The sequence below is a fragment of the Canis aureus genome, chromosome 15, assembly GCF_053574225.1.
Source record: "Canis aureus isolate CA01 chromosome 15, VMU_Caureus_v.1.0, whole genome shotgun sequence".
Taxonomy (NCBI): Eukaryota; Metazoa; Chordata; class Mammalia; order Carnivora; family Canidae; genus Canis; species Canis aureus.
In genome coordinates, this window is record NC_135625.1 from 2940644 (window position 1) to 2963304 (window position 22661).

The following is a 22661-nucleotide window of genomic DNA, read 5'->3' on the forward strand; positions in this document are numbered from 1 at the left end:
CTGTTCACTGAAATAAAATACAATGAATCTAGTTATTCCATCCTTAATATTTCCACTGCTGATCTTTTTATAATACTGAAGATAATAGGAATGTTGTTTTCTAAACCTTATAGTTAATATAGAAAATGGCCATAATGTCACGGTAAGAGCATAGATTACTTAAAGACAAGGAATCAGATTAACATTTAAGCAGATCTCCTTTAGAATAAGGTAAACTATAGGAATTATAATAAAGTAAAATAATTATGAAACATAAAGTAATATATATTAAAATAAGAATATTTTAAATTATAAATTAAAAAATTAGGAAATAGAAATATTGACAAGGAAGTATTTTTAAAGAGTACATATGGAGAATTTTCTTAGTGGAAAGAGAAAGAATTACTTTTAAAAAAGAGTAATCTGATGATATTTGAATAAACTGGATTCTCTATTTCTTTTTTATATTATAAGTCTTTGCAGTTTCTATTACAATTCTTACTATTGTTATAACATATCACCATTCTCTAGTATAATTTATTTGGAATAAAAACTAGTAAATACTAATTTTTAGAAGAGCAAGAAATGGGTAAGAAATCTTGAATCGAATTACCAAGGATTATATTTATGGAGACTTTCCCAAACATCCAAAGTGCACAACCATATGTGTTAGGAGAAAGTTTACCTAAGTAATTTATAAAGGAGATACTTGGGTGCAATATATGACAAAAAGGGTAACTGGAAAAGAGTTTCTAAAAACAGACAACACATATTGTAAAGACCCAGAAAACCCAAAAGGTGTTTTATATATGAAAATACATAAAGAAAGTGCAAATAGAAATTATCATTATATGTTTAATGTATTAACTTATATATACATTAGTATATTAATATTTTACCTAGATTTTTTCCTCAATTCACAAAATAAAACATAAAGTATGTGATTTGTGTGTATTTCTGCAGACATTAGCAACGATAGTATTTTATTTATCCAAGCCATACAATTTCTTCTGCCCACTAAAAATTTTCCTACAAAACTCCGTATAGTAACAATAATCTCTAATTAGTATAGAATTTTAAAGCCAAAAGATAAAGCTTCATTTGTCTTATTTAAGTATGTGTATTCATTTACCTAAGAAATCTCAATTTCTGTTTAAGGCTTATTCCTCTTCCTTTTGACAAAATAATTTTTTCTTTAATAAAAAAGGATATGCTTGTACAAGCACAATTTTTTTTCTTGCGATAAATGAAAAAAAAAAGTAATTTAAAATCATCCAAGAAAATATTTGTTCTTTCTTTATGGTTAAAATCATAGATCAGAAGAGAAAGCTAATGAGGAATGGAATATATTATGATTGTGTGAACCAAAAATTCTCCAAAGAGTTCAATATTCTCTCATGTTTTATCCCACCCACTTTCCCTGACTCTTTGTATTCAATGAATTCTCTGACAATGTAGAAGTTCCTTTTGTTGTTCTCTGAATTGTACTCATGCATTTCTCTTTGTGAGTTTTCTCTCAAATCCACAGTTGCTTAAAAACAATGGTGTATTGTAACTTCACTTGAATTACCTTGACAACACCATTTACGGATCCGCAGCAGTTTGATGTCTACAGATGAAGTTGATGATTGCTTTCAATAAGAAATTGTTCAGTATTAAAAAAAAAAAATGTGCTTAAAAGTCTACTTTTTTTTTATTGCGACTAAAATTTCCTGACAATTAAATTTGAATAATCAATTCCAATTAAGTTTCAGAATCTAAGTCAAATGGTGCCACCTAATCTATAGTATAAAGAGCCAATACTTTACCTCACTTTCAAATTCCCTTGTTGGAGCTGTCCGTCATAAACCGATAAAATATCAAAATCTTCTTCAAGGGCAAAGGTATGAAATGACAATTGTATCCGATTACGTTCTCCTGTGATAATGATCCAGGTACAGTTCGCATAGTTGGGATAACCGTGAGGAAACCCTGGGCTCTCGATGGTGCCATTGGGACCTTGGACTAAACCTCCGCAGTTCTGACCTGAAAAAGAAAGCACACAAAAAAACAGTATATTATTTTGGCCTGTCTTTACTCTGTGATTTTTTTTTAACTAAATTTCCAACCATTTTGGCCAATTTTTATAATGACTTATTTTGTGACCCTTCATGCACAAATGGTAAATTGTAGAAGCATTCTCTGGTGCTAAAAGGTGGGTGTGGGGCATGAGGAGGAGGCAAAGAAGGACAATATATAAATTTAGGAACTCGTATTAGAAATTTGAGGAAAAATGTGTTTTTGCAATTTTCAAATACATCTTCATCAATACCAACCTGCCATATTTATGAAACAAATTTGGTGTCGATTATCTGCCACAGCATGATGCTGAGTACTGAAACACTCTGCCTTAAGTCTCTGGCTCAGAAAAACTAAACCAACAGATCAAATAACCACTATAAAATGACACACAGATGCATGTAATAGTATATCCAAATGACTGCCACACGAAGCAACATGAACAATTAGGGAAAACCACACTCAGTCTTCAAACTGTGGATTTCTAACAAACCCTGGCAAAGTCCCACAGAGCCAAAGTAAAACAAGGCTGCATAAATCTCTCCCAGTTCAAAACAAAAGGCATAAAATAAGAGAAATTAATTATGCAAAAATTAAGGAGCAGCCCAGCAGAAGAAGGGGCGCCCCTCCAGCAATGCCTTCCAGTTCCCATGGGAGCAATTCAGCAATGGCAGGGAGAGCAGGTGAGTCGCCCCCAGACAGATGCCCTGAGAGTCAGGCTTCCCTGAAAGGGCTACACTTTTTTCCTGCTTCTTAGTCTAACTCCCCTCAGACGGGCTGAATCAGCCTTGCTCTTACTGCTCAAGACTGACATTTGTGGCGTGATGATGGATAATAAGATGTATAATAAGAAATATCTAGTTGGTCTTTGTCTCCTTTGGCTCAGAGCTCCTAAAACCCTTGGAATTTCCTAAAGGATGACAGGAAAAGAGTGTCTTGTGTCATGTTAATGGGAGGGAGTAAGGAAAGGGTGCGGGTGCAGTCAGGGAGAGCCAGAGGCTCTGAGACTATTCCTGGCAGGCAAGAGCCCTAAACTAGTGAGCAAGAGATAAGGGAATGGACCAGACCATGGCCCCAGATGTTACGGAGAACTTTTCTTCAGCAACTACAGTGTGTAACCACCGAAAATGACCAAACTTCAAAGAATGAAGCCATTAAGGGTGTCAGGGAGAGTCCTGGCTCCAACCAACACAGTACAGAATCTCAAGGCCACAAGCTTCCCAGGCAGTTCTGCACAGAAGACTGCCCCTAAAAGCCCTCAGTGGCCACCCGTTCAGGACCCCTCTGACTCTAGAGAGCTTCCTCTCTGCTTTCTGTTCTCACCTTCACTTAATACACTTTCACTTCACTTCACCCCTCGGTGTCTATGAGCTTCATTCTTGGACTCTGTGAGACAAGAACCCTGCAATCCCATAACAAGAGGACTTCTGGAAAGCACGTGAGGATGGGGGCCAGTTGCATGGAGAAACAACTAAATATTAGAGAGGTTGGGACTTCCAGTCCCCCATCCAGACCTCTGGGAAGGGGAAGGGGCTGGAGGTTACATCAACTGCCAATGGCCAATGATACCTATTAATCAATCATATCTTTATAATGAAGTCTCTGTAGGAACACAAAAGAAGTAGTTCAGAGGGCTTCCAGCTTGGTGAACATGAAAGACCCTGCCCTGTGCAGCTCATCTGACTGTTGACTCGTATCTTTTAATAGCCTTTGTAATAAACCTGTGATATAGCCAATAAGGGAATTCCTGAGTTCTGTGAGCCCCTCTAGGACATTAATGGAACTGAGGAAGAGGTCGGGGGAACCCCTGATTACAGCTGGTAGGTGAGAAATACAGGTAACAGCCTGGACTTCTGGGTTGTGCCTGGAGTGGAAGATGGTGCCATAGAACTGAGCCCTTGCCCTGTGAAATCTGATGTTGTCTGCAGGTGGACAGTGGCAGGATGGAGTGAATTTCAGGACACTCTGCTGGCGCCCTAAGCATTGCTGGTCTGTTGGAGTGGGTCCCCACCCCCACCGACGACTGGTGGCGTTGGTGCAGAATTGGTGCGGAAACCAAATGGGCAAAAGATGGGAAGCACAGCGAGCCCCGTCAAGATGCCTTCAGCCACTGGGCGGATTTGAAACTGTTCCTAAGAGCTGGTTCCCTGCGGCCTTGGCTTCTCAAGATTTTATGGTATTGATTTTAACATTGGGATTCTCTGGTGGTTCTGCAATTTCAAGAATAAGCCCTTTTTGGTAAACCGTAGCCCCAGGATTCAATATACAAGGGCTTCTGGTGCAAGGACAGGGTCTGGCCGATTGGCAAGATCCCCATGCCCGGCCATCCACTGTGTTCTACCAGTAGATAAACCCTGGGTCCCTGACCCTCCCGACCTCCCCAGGACCTCTCCTGACTGATGCTCCTCAGCCTTCATCCACCTGCTTTAGCTCCATCGTTCCTCTGCTACCTGTTTCTCCCACCTCCTCTTCCCTCATTTCATGTCTAGCATAAAAGCTTTAGTGACAGGCTACCCTGGTCCCTGCTGTGGTTGGCACACGCCCTCGTGGGTGACTTCCCATCATGTGCCCGCCACCGCTACGTGTGGGCCAAGCAGCCGGAATGGAAAAAGGTCAGGACAGACAGACCTTGTGAACTGCCCTGATGCACACATTTAAATCACTTTAACTGTGAATCTCACCATCAGATGAGGGAACAAAGTAACTCCCATCAAATCTTTCCAGCCTTCACTCTGCCTGGGGCTAGCTAGTAAGTAGCCCCTGAAAACTGCCTGTGGGCTTTCATTCCTCCATCTGGACGTTTCCTACCAATATGTTTAAATGTATTTAAGTGTTTTGACAGTAGGAAGATATGAAAGTTTGGGAGGGACCAGGATACGCTCAGAGTATTACGTGTAGTGTAACTATCCGAATACTAGTATTATCCCAGCTTTTATTGTTGAACTGCAAACAGAAGATTATTTGCAACTACATTTTACGTGTTAAAAAAAATACAGTAGTAGCTCTCAGAATCAAGTCTTTCACAGGAATATTATCAAATGCTGATGGGAGTTTGCTAAATCTTCATAAAAAAGATTTAATGAAAGGGATTTATGAGTTTAAAACCAAAGAACTAATAAGAAGCCCATTTTCCACTAAATTTAAGTCTAACAATAACACTGTAACAAGTAGGTATTAAAGCTGTGGGGTTTTGAAAGGTCTTTAAGGAAAATAGCTTTTCTGGTTTATCTAGCAATTCTTGCTTCACAGTAAATCACAGTGAAGACTTGATTATAAATTGGAGGAAAGAAAAATAAATCCAAGAGAAAAAGTGTCAGCTGGAAGGTAGCTACTATGATAGACCCATCACGCTGAACCAGATGTTCAGATATTAAGATTTTCTCCAAGGAATAATATTGAGGCAGCAGTGGGTCCCCATTAGTACAGTGTATTTTGAAGAATGAGTCACATTTGATCAGTAGATAGAATTTTCCACAGGTCCTGGTGGAAACTTCGGGACTGCTCAAAAGTGAGATAAGTAACTTGAGCTTGGCTGCACATTCCAAACCACATAGGAGCTTTTCAAGTGTCTCTGCCTCAGATCAATTCTGATGCAGGTGGCCTGGACGGAGCATATCCAGGACAACCTTGAAGAACAGAACTGGAGGTTTTTTTTTTTTTTTTTTTTAATGTTTTTATGTTTTTCAGAACTAGAGATCTTATGCTACTGAGGATCACATCTTATTATAAAGCTATACAGCTTTATATTATTATATATCTTATTATATGTGTGTATTATATATAATATACATATAATGTATATATCTATATAAATTAGATATATAATATAAACTATATATAAGATGATATATAATAAGGCATTATATATCTTCGTAAAAAGCAAACAGTGTTTAATTGGTACAAACCTTGATATCTAGGCAATGGGACAGAGTAGAAAGTCCCAAAACAAATTCCTAGAGATATAGACACTAGATTTATAGCAAAGGTGCAGTGCACTACAAAAAGGATGGTATTTTCAGTAGATGGTGCTGGACCAATTGGAGATCCAGATGAGAAAAATAAATCTCAATCCCTACCTTACAATGCACATAAAGATCAATTCCTTATAAATCGCAGACCTAAATGTAAAATGTATAAGGATCACATTTCCAAAAGATAACAATGTAAAAACTCTTCTTAACTGTGGGCTAAGCAAAGGTTTCTTACATAGAACACAAAAAGTAATACTTCTAAAAGGAAAGAGTGAAAAAGAAACACAAACACTGGGATATTTGTATTCAACCAATATATAAATACACCTCACAAATCTATAAGAAAAAAGGTAATAAAATAATAATTAAAAAAAAAACAATGATTATAGGTAGCTGGAGATTCAGAATCAGAGTGGGTTTTTCTAAAATTGAAAAGAGACAAATGGATCATAAAATGGAAATCCTTCAGCAGTCCCAACCTCTTTCTTGTCTGGGTCAGTACTGATCCAAAAGATGTAAGGAAGTAGCATTTTGTGGAACAGGGAAAAAAAAAAAATTCCTGATTTTGTTGGACTTTTTTTGCAGGAGCAACAATCCCACCCTATTGTACACCATTCAACTTTTGGTCACAGGAGGAAATTGTGAACTTGCCAGCAATTTACTCAATGTCTCCCGACCCATCAAATCATCTTGATTCTTACTTAAAACACCAACACACATGGTACATGAAAATAATTATTTGTCTAAGCATTAGTACTACAATGGTATTGACTAGAGCTCCTGAGAGTAATTCAAAATTCTATATTAATGTTGTGTTGAAGACCATCTTAGTTATCTTGAAGTTGTGGACGTCAGCACCATTATGATCTATCTGGGGCTCATGCTTCCTAACACACTCACCCACGTAATGGCCAACACCATCTGTAATTGAACTAAAATTATTCTCCAAATGGTTAATCCCAGAATGTAAAGTGATTATGATTAATGAATGCAAGTAATTTATAGATGACATCCTTCACTGGTACCAGAAGTTAATACAGGTATCCTGGTAACGTATGTATGTCTGAAATAAAGGTTGCTTTAACAGCAAAAAGTAATTTTAGTTAAACAAAATAAAGCTATGGAAGAATGTATGTAGATTACACACGACATCCATATGTATCTCTGAATTTACATGTATAGCCCCGCTACCATCAAATGTCAAGGTTGAGCTTCTTCCTCAAACCTCCCCAGCAAAGATCTTTGTCTGTCTCCCTTATATGATTTTCCCTTCTTGGTTCTTACACTATCATGGACACTTGCCTTCTACAGGGAACTCTCAAATATCTCACAAATATTTTCTTTTTAAATGGCTCAAATCTCTATTTCTCGATTTAAATGCTGGTCTTAAAAATAACTTAAAATAAGCAGATTACTTTAACTGGGAAAAAATTCAATGGCCACATTTTTTTTAAATACTGTAAACATAATCACGTTAACATACTGCTCAACAGGCATCCATTGTAAGTACTTTTTTTTATTATTTTTTTTTATTTTTGTAAGTACTTTTGTCAGTTATATTTCCTGAGGGCACTGAAGTAATCTGCAGATACTTTTAGTCTTTTAGTGGAAATTGTGTTGTTTTTTTGCAAGATTGAAAACTCGATTATTACTGAAGAAAATGTCTAATGGTCTTTTTTTGAGTACTGAAGCTGAAAGTTACCTTGGAATCAAATGTCAATGTCGATGGGAGAAAAAGAATTAGGTACACACACAGATGAATGGCACACATGCCCTAAATACACATGACACAGAAACACGCAGAACTGATCCTACAGGTAAGTTGTTAGGTGCTACAATTGAAACAGACCAAATCAGGATATTTCGACCCATGCCTGAATTTTAAGGGACTAGTATCTGTCTAATAATGCGATATATCGGTTATATCTCAACGAAGCCAGGAAAACAAAAGAAACTGGTATCTAGATCATCTAGCAGTTAAATTATACCTTGTGAAATACTTGGTTCATTCTGAACTAATCAACGTAATATTAGGTATCAGGGACTCACACCGAGTTAATTTAGTATAGATTTCTACCCAACTTAGAGATCCTCAATACCACGGCGTCCAACACAGAGGATTACCAGCAGGCATTTCACTTCTCTCTCAGACGTTTTGGAGTGAGGCAGTGTTTTCAAAATATATTTTCACACAGAATCTCAGTTGGCCAGATAGCAGTCCTGCGACGTGATGGGTACAGATGTAGACATGCAGATGGACGCCGAGAGCCGTCCCAAGTTTCTCAGACATGAAGTCGGGCTTTCCGACTTAACAGACTCGTGTTTGTCCCTCCAAATCACAGCTGTCTCACCGGAGAGAAGCACGATACGAGAGGCAATCCATCCTATCTATCCCGGAGCACTGATGGAACCACAGTGAATGGCTCGGATCACACAGTAAAACAGTGATGAAACACAGACATTTAGAAACTCTCACTTCAGTTTTTATTTAAAACATGTCTATGCCCATTGCAGTGGGGGGAAAAAAAAAGGATAAAGTAGCATTTAAAACTATACGAATCATGGGCCTGGCCCAGCGCAACAGGTCGGAGGGTGAATGGCCCTGAGCCCTCGCCGATGTGTGTTGGTGTCGGATGATCTATTAAAACCTCTAATATCCTTAAAAAAAAAAAAACTATAATAATCATTGAGAGCCCCATGACTAAAGATGATTGTTACTATCATTACTGGACACCTGTCTAGGCTCGACACAATTTAAAGCAGTCTTGTGTTACCTAATGTGTGTGTTTGAGATGACATTTGCCAGGCCTACAGGATGAGCAAGAGCGTCTGGGTGGGTTGGTTGGTTGGTGGATGCTGATCTTTGTAAGATGACCCCCACCCCTCAAGGAGACCACTGGAAAACCCAGGCCCTGTGGAGAGTATAGCTGCTGCGTGTTGCACGGGGATGTACCCCTGAGTGGGACACACATCCTGGGAGAGGTTGAATTTCTTGTGCTCGGGGACAGTTCCCTGCTTTGGAAACACTCACCCGAGAGCATGGCGCTCTGTCTTGGTCATTTCTGAGATGAAATAATCTCTGTGCTCTGAAGGTGCCCCCCACCCGCCCACCTCGGGGTCTGGACCCCTCCTAACCTCTTACTGTCTAACTTGTGCTCCTAGTGAGCATACACCTTTCATTCCCTAAAAGAAAGTATTTTATGAGATGATTCATCTGTGATTCATCCCGGTTTGCTGTACGCATCTGATGAATGAGTGTGTCTAGAAGCAAATGCCTTCCTCGATTCCACAGTCGTTCAGTGCTGTTTTCCTCCATTCTGGACCTGATGACCCATTCTTAGAAAGTGATAGGAGTAGTTTTTGCAAAACTCCTGTGCCAAGCACTTGGCGTGTACTATCTCACTTAATTGTTGCACCGCCTTCTGGGTGGGAGCTAGCCTAGCTTCCATTTTGCTCGCTCTTAGATTTATTTGGACAAAGATCTATGATAAGGGGATGCCTCTGCTACACGAAACCCCATTCTGAGAGCAAATGTTTTCCAATCCGGGGCATTTTGACATTCAGTGATTTCGGTTCGTTGACTCCAGGGAGTACGGTCTGTATTGTTCAGCATGTGAAGGAAGCCACGCAAGGAGCGGATACTCCACACTGAAACCCACCAAGACGGAAACCAGTCACATGATAAATGATCACCGAGACCACGGAGGCATAATCCAGAGATGAGAAGATTTGGGAAATCTATAATCATATCCCAGCTACCTGGCCTGGTATCATTTATAAGAGCGAATAAATTTGTGTGAAAACACAGAAAATGAGCAGAAGCTATATGAACATCACAGCGAAGTCTCAGTAAAGACAGACATAAAAAAATAAACAAGTTCATATCCTGTTGCAATAAGCGCAGATTACCGCACTGATTTATTTTGAAAACGGTGCAATTTGGGGAAAAGTAAACATATTTATTATACCCAGTGGCCACCTCCGTTCACTCCCTCTATCCTTTCTGTGAAAACAACAATTTACATTTGTCCCGCTTTACGTACATTTCTACGCAAGGGAAATTTTACTTCCGTGAGACCAGATTCTTGATCTCTCTGAAGCTTCTCTGATTTTGACATTTTTTGGAAAGATAATACTGCACACCTGCAGGTTTGCTACAAGATTAAAAATCGCCTCTTCCTCTTGATGTAACAAAGTAGTAACTCTGAAGTTAAAAAAAAAAAAAATAGGCCTTCACTTGAGTTCTCATTGTCCCTAATGACTAAGGATTATGACATACTTTGAAGTGGATCCAGCATTTCAAATATCAGGAGCCCTCAAATTTCAGTGATGGAAGAGGAAGTTCCCCTGATCAGATAAAGACTTTCTGAAGCAGTAAACAAATCAAATATGCATTAAACTCTGCATTATCTCCAACAGTTTCATCGATTACTTCAGGGTCTGCATTCTTTGGAAAATGATTAATTGCGCAAGGATCATGACTTAAAATGCCCTTCCTAGGACTTTGATTAAGGTGTTTCGAAATTGAGGTCTTCAGGCATGTTCTAGGAACAGCATGTCCTGAAGGAAGTTTTAAAAGCATTATATTTCTCGGTGCACTGGGAGCAGCTGAATATTGGCTCCTGTAGCTGAGAGCCTTGGGGTGCTTGGTTTAGTTTTAATCCCAAACACTTATGGGAGATTACTCACAACATGAGCAAAGAAAAAAAAAAGAAAAAAAAAAAGTAGAAAAGCCAGAGGCTTATGAGCCTGAGATGGGGCCAAGGAATCAGTTTATCCCTAATGATTCCCCAGCCTATGAACAAGGCCACACAGGTAGCCCTTTGAGTACAAATGAACCATGGATGTCCAATTTCTATTGTTTGTAACAGAAGATGAGATTCTCTCCAGGCTGTGTAAATATAAAGAGTATGATCTTTCTTCATTTTCGTAAAGTTTCTTATCATAAACCAATGCAGTTTAGGTCTGCTTAGTCTATTTCCCTTTCTAGAACAGGCCAAGCTTATCCACACCTCGGGGCCTTTGCACAAGCCTATCCGTCTGCCCTGAATGCCCCTCTCCTAGATCTTCCCGTATCTGACATCGCTTCATGCAGGTTGAGTGCAGACACTCATCTTGGTCAATGACCTGCTGCATCATTGCTAACTGTCCTTCACCCTGATGGTCCTTGTTGTTGTACCTATCGTTTTGTGAATGTATCCTGTTTACCTGTTCACTCACTGACTACCTGTCTCTGTAACTAATATGTGACCCTTTCCAGCGTGCGGACGCTGCCTGCTTTGCTCATATCCCCATTCCAGAATAGTGTTTGGCACTTGATATGCAATAGTTGAAGTATGTGAGCAAGTTGGGGGTATGAGGGGGCAGCAGTGATAACGGCGGCACGGGTTTAATCTATATACACATTCAGCTAGAAAGAGTCTGTAAAAATACAAAGTCACGGTACTAGAAGGAACTTCACCGGTCAACTCCACCCAGGTGTTGGGTTGCCCAGGGCATTCAGAGCTGTCATTCGTATCCCGAAGTGGGGTCCTGTGACCTCAATCCTGTCTAGCAGCTTGGTTTTCAAGAGCGCCTTAGACTAACTCAAATGCCCCCTGCTTCATTTGAAGCTGAATTCCTCCTCTGCAACCCTCCTTGCACATCGGTAGCTCTGCCTTTTTTGTTCTGAACGGGGTCACAATTCAGGGCAAGGCGATGCTGAAGTGAGTCAGACCTGGAACTGCAGGGTTATGATGTCGATGTTGTTTCCTTAGCTGCGACATCGGGGGAAGGAAACTTTGCTTAATTCTAGGACTGCCATGATTTCACCAACTGAGAAATGGTTGATTGCATTAGTGGTAATCAAGGTGGTCAGTGTCTACGCACTCTGCAGAGATGAATTGGAAGAACTGCGTGCACAGTGTGGGGGCAAAAGAGCATTGGTCTCTGGGTCAAACAAAAACAGAAGTGTGACAGATTTCCAGCTTGGACCTTTGGGGATTGGAGCAAGTCACCAGGTCAATGTTAGCCTCCGTTTCCAGAAGGGAAGTGAGGGTGACTTTGCAAGATTCTTGTAGTGATTTCCAGAAGGTGCCTTTGGAGCCACTCATGCCTGCTTGGTGCCTTGCCCAGATGGTCCCTCAGGGCCCACTATGGTACTTGACATACCAAGATCACAAGTGCCAAATCATTTGACTTCAGAGATTTTGAGTGATGAAGCTGATTATATCACTAAACAAACCCAATAAAGGCAAAACAAACAAGCAAACGAAGCCCCGCTCTATTGGCTCTATTGTGGTTCCCAAATCCCACACTGGTGCTCTTTAAATAGACGGCCTTCTGCTTAAAACAGGTTCCTGCCTAAATTTGAGTCTTTTCTTTCAGAAACTTCAAATCTATCTTTCTATACTGCAAGTTATTCTGAAGCCAATTCTACTTTTCTCACAGAAACAAACCATACTCATCAATTAAGATAATTCTTCCTCTCCATAGCCTGTACAATTAACATTCTTAATTGGATGTCAGATATTTCTTTATCTTTTAATGGAATTCCCAGTAATGAAACACATCATTACGGATAACTAGGATTGAACTGTTCCCCAAATTTGAAATAATGTTATTTCATACTCCTGCTTTAATACAGGAGAAGTCAAAAGAAGCATAAATCAGGCTCCCAAGGTAATGGTGGTGGATCAATGTAAGGAAATAAGTTTCCCTTAAATAGAGCATTAAAAATCTCAGATGCTAATTGATATAGTTTAATCACGATGCTGTATAATCAGTTCAATGTTCCTTGTTAAGAAAGGTGAAATAAAACCACCAGCTGACTCCTTCACTGGATTCTCGGAGTTTCTATCAGTATCTATGGGCCTCCCAACCCCTACATGAATTCTTTCTGTGCAGCTGGGTGATCACTACGCTTCTATTCCCAATTTCTTTCATTTCTGAACAGCAGAGAATGATTTCTAGATCATCAAGAGATATTTTAAAGTTCTAATAATATAGTCTCTCTTAACGTTGAGTGAGTTTTCTCCAAAGAGAAACCGAAATCTTCAAAAGTCATGCTAAACACCCAACCTACTATATGACAAATGGAGCCAATGAAAAGTCTCTGGGTGGGAGGAAAGTAAAAGACAACATTAACTGATGAGGTCCTCAGTAGCTGGAGAAGCTTTTTAGATTCAGAGTCTGAAAGCATGACAAATCATGAACAGTTATTTATTATCTGTACCCAAATTAGCAAATACATTTTAAAAATGAAAAATAAATATGTAATGATTTTCTCTGCTCTTTTAATACAACATAGAATAAGTGGCTGAGATGACAGATAAGTCAGCCTCTTAAGGGTTATCTTATAGATTTAATATAAAATAATAGTCTCCAAAAGTTGCACTTAAATTTATTATTTTTACTTGAAAAAAGGATTTGCATCTATTTGTCCCTTTGGGTAAATAGACCATGGAGCCCTCTAAGACTCCTGAAATGTTACGGTTCTCAATTTAATGTCTTTGTTGTTCCAGTTTCTCAAATGTGGAGAAGGCTCTGCTGCCCAGACTCTTAGTGCCCTCTGGGAGGATCCTGATCACCCACTGGCCCTCAGTGGTCACCTCAGTCATTAGTCCTGTGACAACCTACAGCCAAGGAGCATGAGATAGTGAGATTCTCTCTCTCTGTCTCTTGGTCTCTTCTCTCTCATACACATGCATGCTATGAGCCTTCTTCTCCTGCCTCTCGATAAAATGATGTTGAGATTTATATATGGATTTAATGCCTACCTAGATGAAAAATGAAATTTTTGCACAGTGGCTGCACACATGAAACTATGATCTATGTCATCATTTACAGGGCTGATTTCACATACAACCATGTTTCATCTTTTAGCAGATTTTTGACATTTACAATTGTGTTTTTACTCAGAGTCGTGATTTTTAGTTAGTGAATTTGTGGGGATAAGGATTCTACTATAAACTCCTATTGCAATGGCAGGGAAACATCATGATGCCCACTGTCCCAGATTCAGTGCTCAGCTAGGACTGGGGCAAGCTACCTGTTAAGCACTTCTCATCTGCTAAATGTGTATTTTATGGATGGTTGGGAAGGATGCATGTCTACTGTGGTAACAACATTAAAGTATGAAGAATTTGTTTCCTTATATACCTTAGATTGATTTTAGTCAGAAGTGAATCTAGCAGTCTCTTAGTACTCATGCTTAGTCCACCAGAACCGGGAATTATCAATCCCATTACTGTATCATCTATACTGTGACTACCTATTTCCCCTGGTCTAAACCTCTCTTTGGGCTGCGAGTGCTATATCTGGCAATGCATTTGAAAAAAATGAGTCCTTATTGATGACCCGTCATCATTTTATGTAATCTTTTCTAGATTAGAAGCCATATGAGGGCAGATATCTTCATCCTAGACTGATGCTCCAGCTCAAGTGCTAAGTACAATGCCCAGCACATATCAGATATTTAGTAGACAGGAGCAGAAAACCCAGGTTACCTGTTGTATCTGATAAAGGATATTACTACTACCTGCAAGAGGCATTGAACTCACTACATGGCAAGCACTTTCCATAAATTGTCTCATCCTCTCAGGGATCTTGATAGACAGCCATTGTGATTCCTTTTTTTTTTTTTTTTTTTTTTAACTGATGAGGAAACTAAAGAGGTAAGTGCTTTGTCCAAAGCCACACACATACACAAGCAGAAGAAGGGGGAAGTGAACCGGGCTATTTTATTTCAACACCTGTGCTCATTCCCTTACGCCACAATTTAGAAACCTTATGCTATTTCTCCCTTCTATTTTCTAACAAGAATGATTCTTACAGACCATACTACAGAAGCAAAGGACAGTTTCTAAATTCTAAGAATACTCTTACTGCTTGCTCTTTGTGAAGAGCCAGGTAATTATGTAAATTGAAAAAGAAACAAAAAGTGTGTTTGTGTATCCAAGCTGAGGCCTGGATTCTGCTTATTTGTCTCTATTTATAGGTGGGCATTTGCGAAAGCCAAAAGCTATTTCCAGTTACAGTTGTATTCCTTAAATAAGTCCTCTGACCCAAAGCCATTATATGAATTACTGCATAAAAGAGGGTTTAGGGTTCAGGTATATTTTTAGGTGTGGAATTGGGGACACTATGTGTCGACACATAAGATATATATTGCACAGCTCCAGGGGGTGCTGTTCACACACACCTCCCACCTGATTAGCTGATTGGATATAAGTTTACTGAGAACTTGATTGGCATCAGAATTTCTCATGTCTTAGATGAAATGAGGTTATATCTAAATATGTACCAGGACAGAGACACTGACTGCACTGCTGTGGAAATATCAATGGAAAGAAAAGCTCCATTTATGAATTTGCTGCTATAATTGATCTTTACCTGCATATCTCCATCTGTTTTTATGGACTTTCAACTTGCTCCTATGCTGTGCGCAAGATAGCACACAGTCCTGGCATCTGCCCCTTATTTTATCTTGGTTTGGTGATGTTTCTGAACAAATCATGCATGATATTAAAATCCCATGGAGGATTAGGATTCCCAGTACAAGCTACTTTGGCCGAAAAAGAACTACCGTCCTTTCAAAATCTGGGGCCTTGAGTTGGAAGAATAAGGTCTAGAGTCGACTGTGTGTGTTTTTATTTTACTGATTTCTATTTATTTATTTATTTATTTTATTTTATTTTATTTTATTTTATTTTATTTTATTTTATTTGAATTTTACTGATTTCTAATGAGAAGTTTGAGGGCACAAACGTCACCCCGCCCCACTCCTGTAAACACAGTTTTTCAGTTTACCTAGATTCTAGTCCTTTCTGTTTTATCCTAGATAACATTCCAAGGTTTGATTGATATTGATTGATCGATTAAAATAGGCTCCATGCTCAGTGTGGAACCCAATGTGAGATTGAGCTCACGACCCTGAGATGGAGACCCAAGCTGAGATCAAGAATCAGATACTTAAAAAAATAATAATAAAATTAAATTTAAAAATAAAAAAAAACGAATCAGATACTTAACTGAGTCATGCAGGCACCCTTCTTCCAAGGTTTTAAATTAAAAAATAATAATAATAAGACTAAGGGAAAAAAACAGCTTTTTTTCCTAGATAAAGAATATTAACACAAGTGTGGATCTGTTTTGCAGAAACATACTAATTTAATTTTCTTTGCTTTAACTATTTCAATGAGACAGAAGATTATACTCATAACTTCAATATTTGTAACAAGGAGGAATACGGACACAGAGATAAGAGCCCTCTGCAGTGTTAACTGCTCTGAGCTTAGCACAGTAAAGGAAAACATTTAGATCTATTGGAGATGTCTCGAGGAACGAGCCTGTGATGCTAAGTGAATGGCTGAGGCTAAAGTGTGTGTGTTGCTTTCAACCATGAGAAAATCCTAATGATGTAAAAACCTCCATAGCATTGGAAGTGTACAGATTTAGCAATGTCATAGAGCTAGCGTGGAGCAGAGAGAAAATGAATAAGTGATAAAAAGTGTTTAATTACTAAGAATTAGTTGTTGAAATGAGTGAAGGGAATCAAAAGGTGCCTCTAGTTTTGAGGTAGATGAGTCTTGGGGATGTCAGGTACAGCATGGTGACCACAGCTGACCCTAGGTTTTTGGGGTTTTTTTTTGTTTTTTTTTCCCATGTAGCTTGGTTATAATCATTGGTAGAAAATGAAACTGGAAAATGGAAAAATGGAAGTGGATCGGAGAAGAAAGAATGATGTGTAGTGGTTTCTCAACTCGAGTCCTACTTTGCATTCGCACCTAAGGACTGACGTCTGCTGGTCATCAGCAGCTCAGGCCCCAGCTGCAAAGCAGAGTCCACGTGACTAAGAGCCTCACAGGGGTCTTACTCGTCCCCGGGGAACATTGGCACCTCCGTGTCTGCCGGGTGTATGATGACATCCGGTCCTTATTATCTCAGACTCTCTAATCCAGCCACTTCTTTTAGGATCAAACGCACATACCTCCCCTCCATCTGGGTAGGTGCATGGTTACGACGGGGTATTCGATTCACTGAACAAAACAGAGAGATTTTGAGATGAAAGATTCCTATCTCAGGAAGGCCGCCGCCTGCAAGCCAGGGACACAGGCTCTGCTGCAAGTCCCAGGACTGTGAGACCGGAGGGAAGGTTCTCATCCCCTTCTCTGGTTCGATCGCTGACCTGGATGAGAGGTTGACCCGTAAATATCCCTAAAACCTGAGTTCCCTCCAAGATATACAAGAGCTGCCCAGAATCAGGAGGAGCCTGAACCATCAACCTTAAAGGGGTTAAACACCATCTCCCAATCTAACTTAACAAATAAGATGGGAGATGAGGAGAGGTAGGGGAAGAGGTGTGATGAATTCTACTCCCATTCCTAAAGAATCCAGAGATTCCATTAATTGGAGTCTTCAAAAGAACCATAAAATCCCTAAGGAGGCTACAGGGGAAATGACCTAGGAAGGTGAACTCAGTCTCGTTTATCCAGAGAGCAGGATCAACTGTAAAAGGCAGTCGGACGTTTCTTGTAAGTCCAGCTTGTTAACATCAGGAAAGCCCTTTGGACACAAACATAGGAGACTTCCTTTCTGACTTTTCATCCGTTCTGCTTTGGGGGGGCGGAATGGGTGTTGCCGCTGAAGTGGGACCAGCAGGGCCATTCCCCGCAGCTCATGGGACAGAATGAGCGTGCCCACCCGGCCAGGAACAGAGCCTCCCCAGACTGAGCCACAGGGCGGGGACTGGCTCATGAGACACTGAGCTCCTTGTCTCTTCCCTCGCCACCGGTTCAGGCCATTTAGTAAAATTTTCCTAAGTCAACTAAGTCGTGATAACACCAGGCGCTGGTTTAAGAGGTTAAGTAAATGGCTTCTCTTATCTACGAAAATCTGACAAGGGTAAAGGATAATTTGATCCACGGACCACCAAGCACCTGATGAAAGGTGACAATCACTAATGCACAACTAAATTAAAAGTTTCATTTTAAGCAGGCTATTAAGTAGATTGACGGTTATTTTTCATGCAGCAGCAAAAACACATAGAATGCACCATCCTTTTCCTATCACTTGAAAATTCCATTATTGTGATTTAATTCACAATAGCAGCTTGTCTGCTTCTGTACGGTTGCAGATAACGTTATTTCCCTCTCTTAGGCAGGTTTGGAAATCTGAGTTTTAAATGAAGCAAGGACTTACAGGCAACAGATATTCTAAAATAGATTTTAGAAACCCCTGATCATGATTGTTTCTATTTGTTTCAAAATAGAAACTTTTCTTTGTGATTTATGACATGCATTAAAATAGTCCTAGATAACAGCTCAGTGCTGTCAAGTCAACTGCAGGGGTTCCTGATCTCAATAAGATTCTTGGGTAGCTCAGTTGCCCCAGGCTGAAAATAATCATGACACAAATGGCAAGAAGGAAACATCGGAGGGGAAATCTATTTTCAAACACATTTTTCTGGAACTCCAACGCATGCTAAGTATCATTTTGAATTTGAATTGAGGCATTTGCAAACAACTGGTCTTTATCAAGTGTCATGCTTTTAGGATCCTGAAGAAGACTTACATTTGTCATGTTGTTATTCATGAAAAAGTATCTCAATAGCCACTTTTCTCCAAAATATGTCATTAAGGACATTTTAGGATTGAGTTGGGTTCATTTACTCATGATCAGGGTTTTGATACCCAAGTATTAAGGTCTGCTTTGTACATGAATTGACTACAGTCCTCTTAGTTTGAAAATAGCCTCTTTTAAGTCCCATAACAAGCCTCAGAATCACTTTTGTCTCCCTTTGCAATCTGGAGCCAATTTAACACTACATTTGTTTGGTGTATTTTCTCTTTGTCTAATGTATTGTCTGTCTGTTGTTCCATTTTTAAACTATTATTCTGGGATGGCCTGGATGTAGCACTCACAATGTATGTAAAATCCTTCTCCAGAATGCAGTTCAGACAGTAACTCAGGCAGATCGCAAGTAAATAGAGACGTCAATAGGAAGGATGCAAGTGGTTGTAAAATACGCTTTCCTTCCATGTGGAGGTAACCTCATGAGGATAACATATCTGGTCTCCCTCTGCCCATCCCTTTCACACTAATTCAGGAGAGGTAGAGTAAATGATTTGCTTTCTGAGTCTGAAAAGGAAATGTTGAAATTTGGAACAGGATTCCTTCCTCTCTCCCACTGTTAGGCAGCGTGCGGACTTATGTGTCTTTCTAGAGACAGGGTTTGTACTCACAAATATGTGGATGGGGTTTAATGGGTGGAATTCAATGGGGGAAAGAGAGAAAGGATGATGATTTAATGCAAAAGATTCATATTGGGAACACCAAATGCCTGTAAATATCAAGTAAAGAGTCTAACATTAGTTTAATTTGTAATAAGTGTTCCTGATGTTTGCTGGTTCACCTCAGCCTCTCATTTTTGCCTTATTTCTCAACTTATTCATAACTTAGGTAGCAAAGAAAGCTATTTATTGGGCCCCTTCTGCATATCGAGACAGACAACTTTGGAAAGTAGACTTTGATTGGCCAAACTGGAACTGCCTCTCTAGGACAACACATAACTAACAATCACTTAAAATCGAGGATAATCAAGCACTTGACGCAGAGACATACCTCCCATCTCCTGTAATTTTGTCTAAACCTTCATGCAGTTTGTACATCAGAGGAGACATATAGCTTCTTTTCTATTAATAATCCTAAGGACTTTGTCTAACCAAGACTCAGTTTTGATTCTTTTGATTTTATCAAAACATCTATTATTAAATAACAACAACTACCTTTTCCATGACCTTGTTTTGCTTTCTCTTGAAATTTCCTTCTTTGTAATTACAATGGAATTCTTAATTTTCTGGTTTATTTCAGTGTCCATTACACCTCCTGTCTCCAATCCATCCTCTGAGGTTTTGAAAGCGCCCTCCAGGAAAGAGGGTAACACAAAATGATGGAAAGCGAATGTTAACAAAAATAATTATCTATCTAGATTCTATATAGAATGGAAATGTGACTATAGACATGAATCTTAGCTTATTTTTATATTTAATTGAAGTAAAAGCTTTGGTCATCAGAATTTTAAAAAGAAATACAAATTAAAATATATGGTTCAACTAATATTTTACTAAGAAATAAACAGTTGAATTAATCAAATTGTTTGCTAAGCAGCTTCTAGGTACATAAATCTGTTGTATTTGCTGTAGAAAATATGATATGTAATCACCTTAACAATTTAATTGAAATGTCAAAGTAACATAAAATCTAAGTGGGGCACAAAGAGATATTAAATGGGAATATCATTTTAATAAGAAAAGCACAATGGCTGCTGCTGTTTATAGTAAAATTAAAAGTGATGTATAAAAATAAATTATTGAAAGACCATCAATAATAAAGTATGAATTAGAGTTTAGCTAATTCATCTAACAGGAGTGTGGAAAAAACTGCTTTCCATAATTCATCAAATATACATGCTCTATAAGCTGCTCCCATGTTCTAGTCCCTTTTCTTTCTCTCTTTTTTAATTGTATTTATTCATGAGAGACACAGAGAGAGAAGCAGACATAGGCAGAGGGAGAAGCAGGCTCCCTGTGGGGAGCTCAATGTGAGACTTGATCCCCAGACTGGAGATCATGCCCTGAGCCAAAGTCTCAACTGCTGAGCCACCCACACAACTCTGGTCCTTTGGATTCTAAGAGGAAAGACAAAGATCCATGCCCTTTGGCACTCTGCATTTCAGTGAAAAGTTAGACAATAAACAATGATTATGGTAAGTTCATAAATTACATGCTGTGTTAGGAAATGAGAAGTATTATGGAAGAAAAATATACGATGGAGTAAGAAGGAAAGGGGGTTGCCAGTGGGGGTGAGATTTAAATTAGGTTCCAAAGGGATGTGACCTTGAGCAAAGAAGAAAGTGAAGGAGACATTCAGGAAACAGAGGGAGGTATAGGGGCCAAAGTCAGGCTACCCCAAGATGGGACACAATGGCATGCAGATTATTCTGAGCTGAAAATAATCAAGACAAAGACTCAGGAAAAAATTCTGAACTTTCCCCACAACTGCCTAAAAAGAATTTAGAAGAAAACCTGTACCTGGAAGAGAACTATTCACATAGATTCCTTTTTACCTAAGAAACTTATCTGCATAACAGAGCAACATCTGTTTTCAAACAACTCCTCTCACTCTCCCACTAATGTCCTTCTTCTACTTTCTATCTCCACATCCCTACCCTTCTCTTTAACTCAAGATGGCATATATACCTAGTTTTGCCTGATTGTCTTTGGAATCTCATGTCTGTGTGGATTTCCCAGATGTATGAATTGAAATTTGATTTTTTTTCCTATGAATCTGTCTTACATAAATTTAATTCTTATTCCAGCTAGAAGAATCTTGAACAGAAAAAAAATTTCTTCCTTCCCAACAGTGGTCAGGGAGCTGAGCAAATGGAAGCATAGGAGGAAGTAAAGTCTAAGAAGTAACCTTGAGGGTGGAAAAGGTAAGATCAGGCATGATTGTATAAAACTATCATTATCTTGGATTCTAATTCGAATGACACAGGGAGACTTTGAACAGACTCTTCAAGTAAGATACATTCAATATACATACAAGATACATACAATATTGTATGTATCCAATCTACATAATAGATTGGATGTAAATCTTAAAGGACTTGACCTTAACTGATGAGTATGTCTACTGACTATCTAATTAAAAATCCATTTCCTTAGTATTCTTTTTTTCTTTTTAAGATTTTTATTTATTTATTCATGAGAGACACAGAAAGAGAGAGAGGCAAAGACACAGGCAGAGGGAGAAGTAGGCTCCCCTCAGGGAGCCTGACATGAGACTTGATCCCGGGTCTCCAGGACACACCCTGGGCTGAAGGTGGCACTAAACCACTGAGCCACCGGGGTGGCTCACCATTTCCCTAGTATTCTGATAACTTCGAGTTTGTTTGATTTTCAGTGCCACATCCAACTTGCAAATATAGTTATTGTGAATTGAGAATTAGTTAAATTTATTACAAAACAGACCAACAATACCAACAATGGTATTTAATAACTTCAGTTTTAAAGTATACTGAGATAGTTCATAATCATTGAATACATTGAGTAAATTATTATTATTATAATTATAAATAATAATAATAATTATTATTATTTTGTTTATCTTGCTCTGTGGGTGTATTTACTTGAAGGACTGACATAAAGGGCTTTGTCATTATTTTGCCTAACATCTAAAGCCAGAAAATAGTGAGCATTCCTCAAGAACATTTTAAGGCAAGTGAACAACCAAAGCCACCTAGGGCACAATATTACAATTGACATAAACAGTGAAGCACCAAAAATCTGGGAAGAAAATCTGGAGTGAATTTCTGTGGGAAATTAGGACATTCCAAAGCACCATGTGTAGTGGGAAATTGAGAGAATCACATACATGCTTAAGGTGGGCTCAATTCTCAGAAAAGACCAGAGAATCCCTAATCTTTCACATCTCCTGGATTGCTGGATTCAGTGCAAGCAAGAATAAAAAGCTAAGGGCAAAAGGGTATAAGTACTATCTGTAAAATGTTAGGGAAAAACAAACAAACTTGACACAAATTATCTCTTTCCAGCAAAACTTTCTTTGGGAAATGTAAAAATGTAGACACTCATGAATAAACAGAAGCTGAGA

At 38.9% G+C, this 22661-nt stretch overlaps 1 protein-coding gene across 2 annotated transcripts in view; it reads right to left on the bottom strand.

Annotated features, from left to right (window-relative positions):
- The window catches only part of CSMD1 (CUB and Sushi multiple domains 1), a 1870054-nt gene that overhangs the window by 1526307 nt on the left and 321086 nt on the right, over positions 1 to 22661 (bottom strand). For both annotated transcript variants that reach the window (XM_077848529.1, XM_077848528.1), the window contains exon 2: positions 1788 to 2004. In XM_077848529.1, the coding sequence (XP_077704655.1) occupies positions 1788 to 2004 (217 nt within the window). The remainder of the gene's footprint in view (positions 1 to 1787; positions 2005 to 22661) is intronic.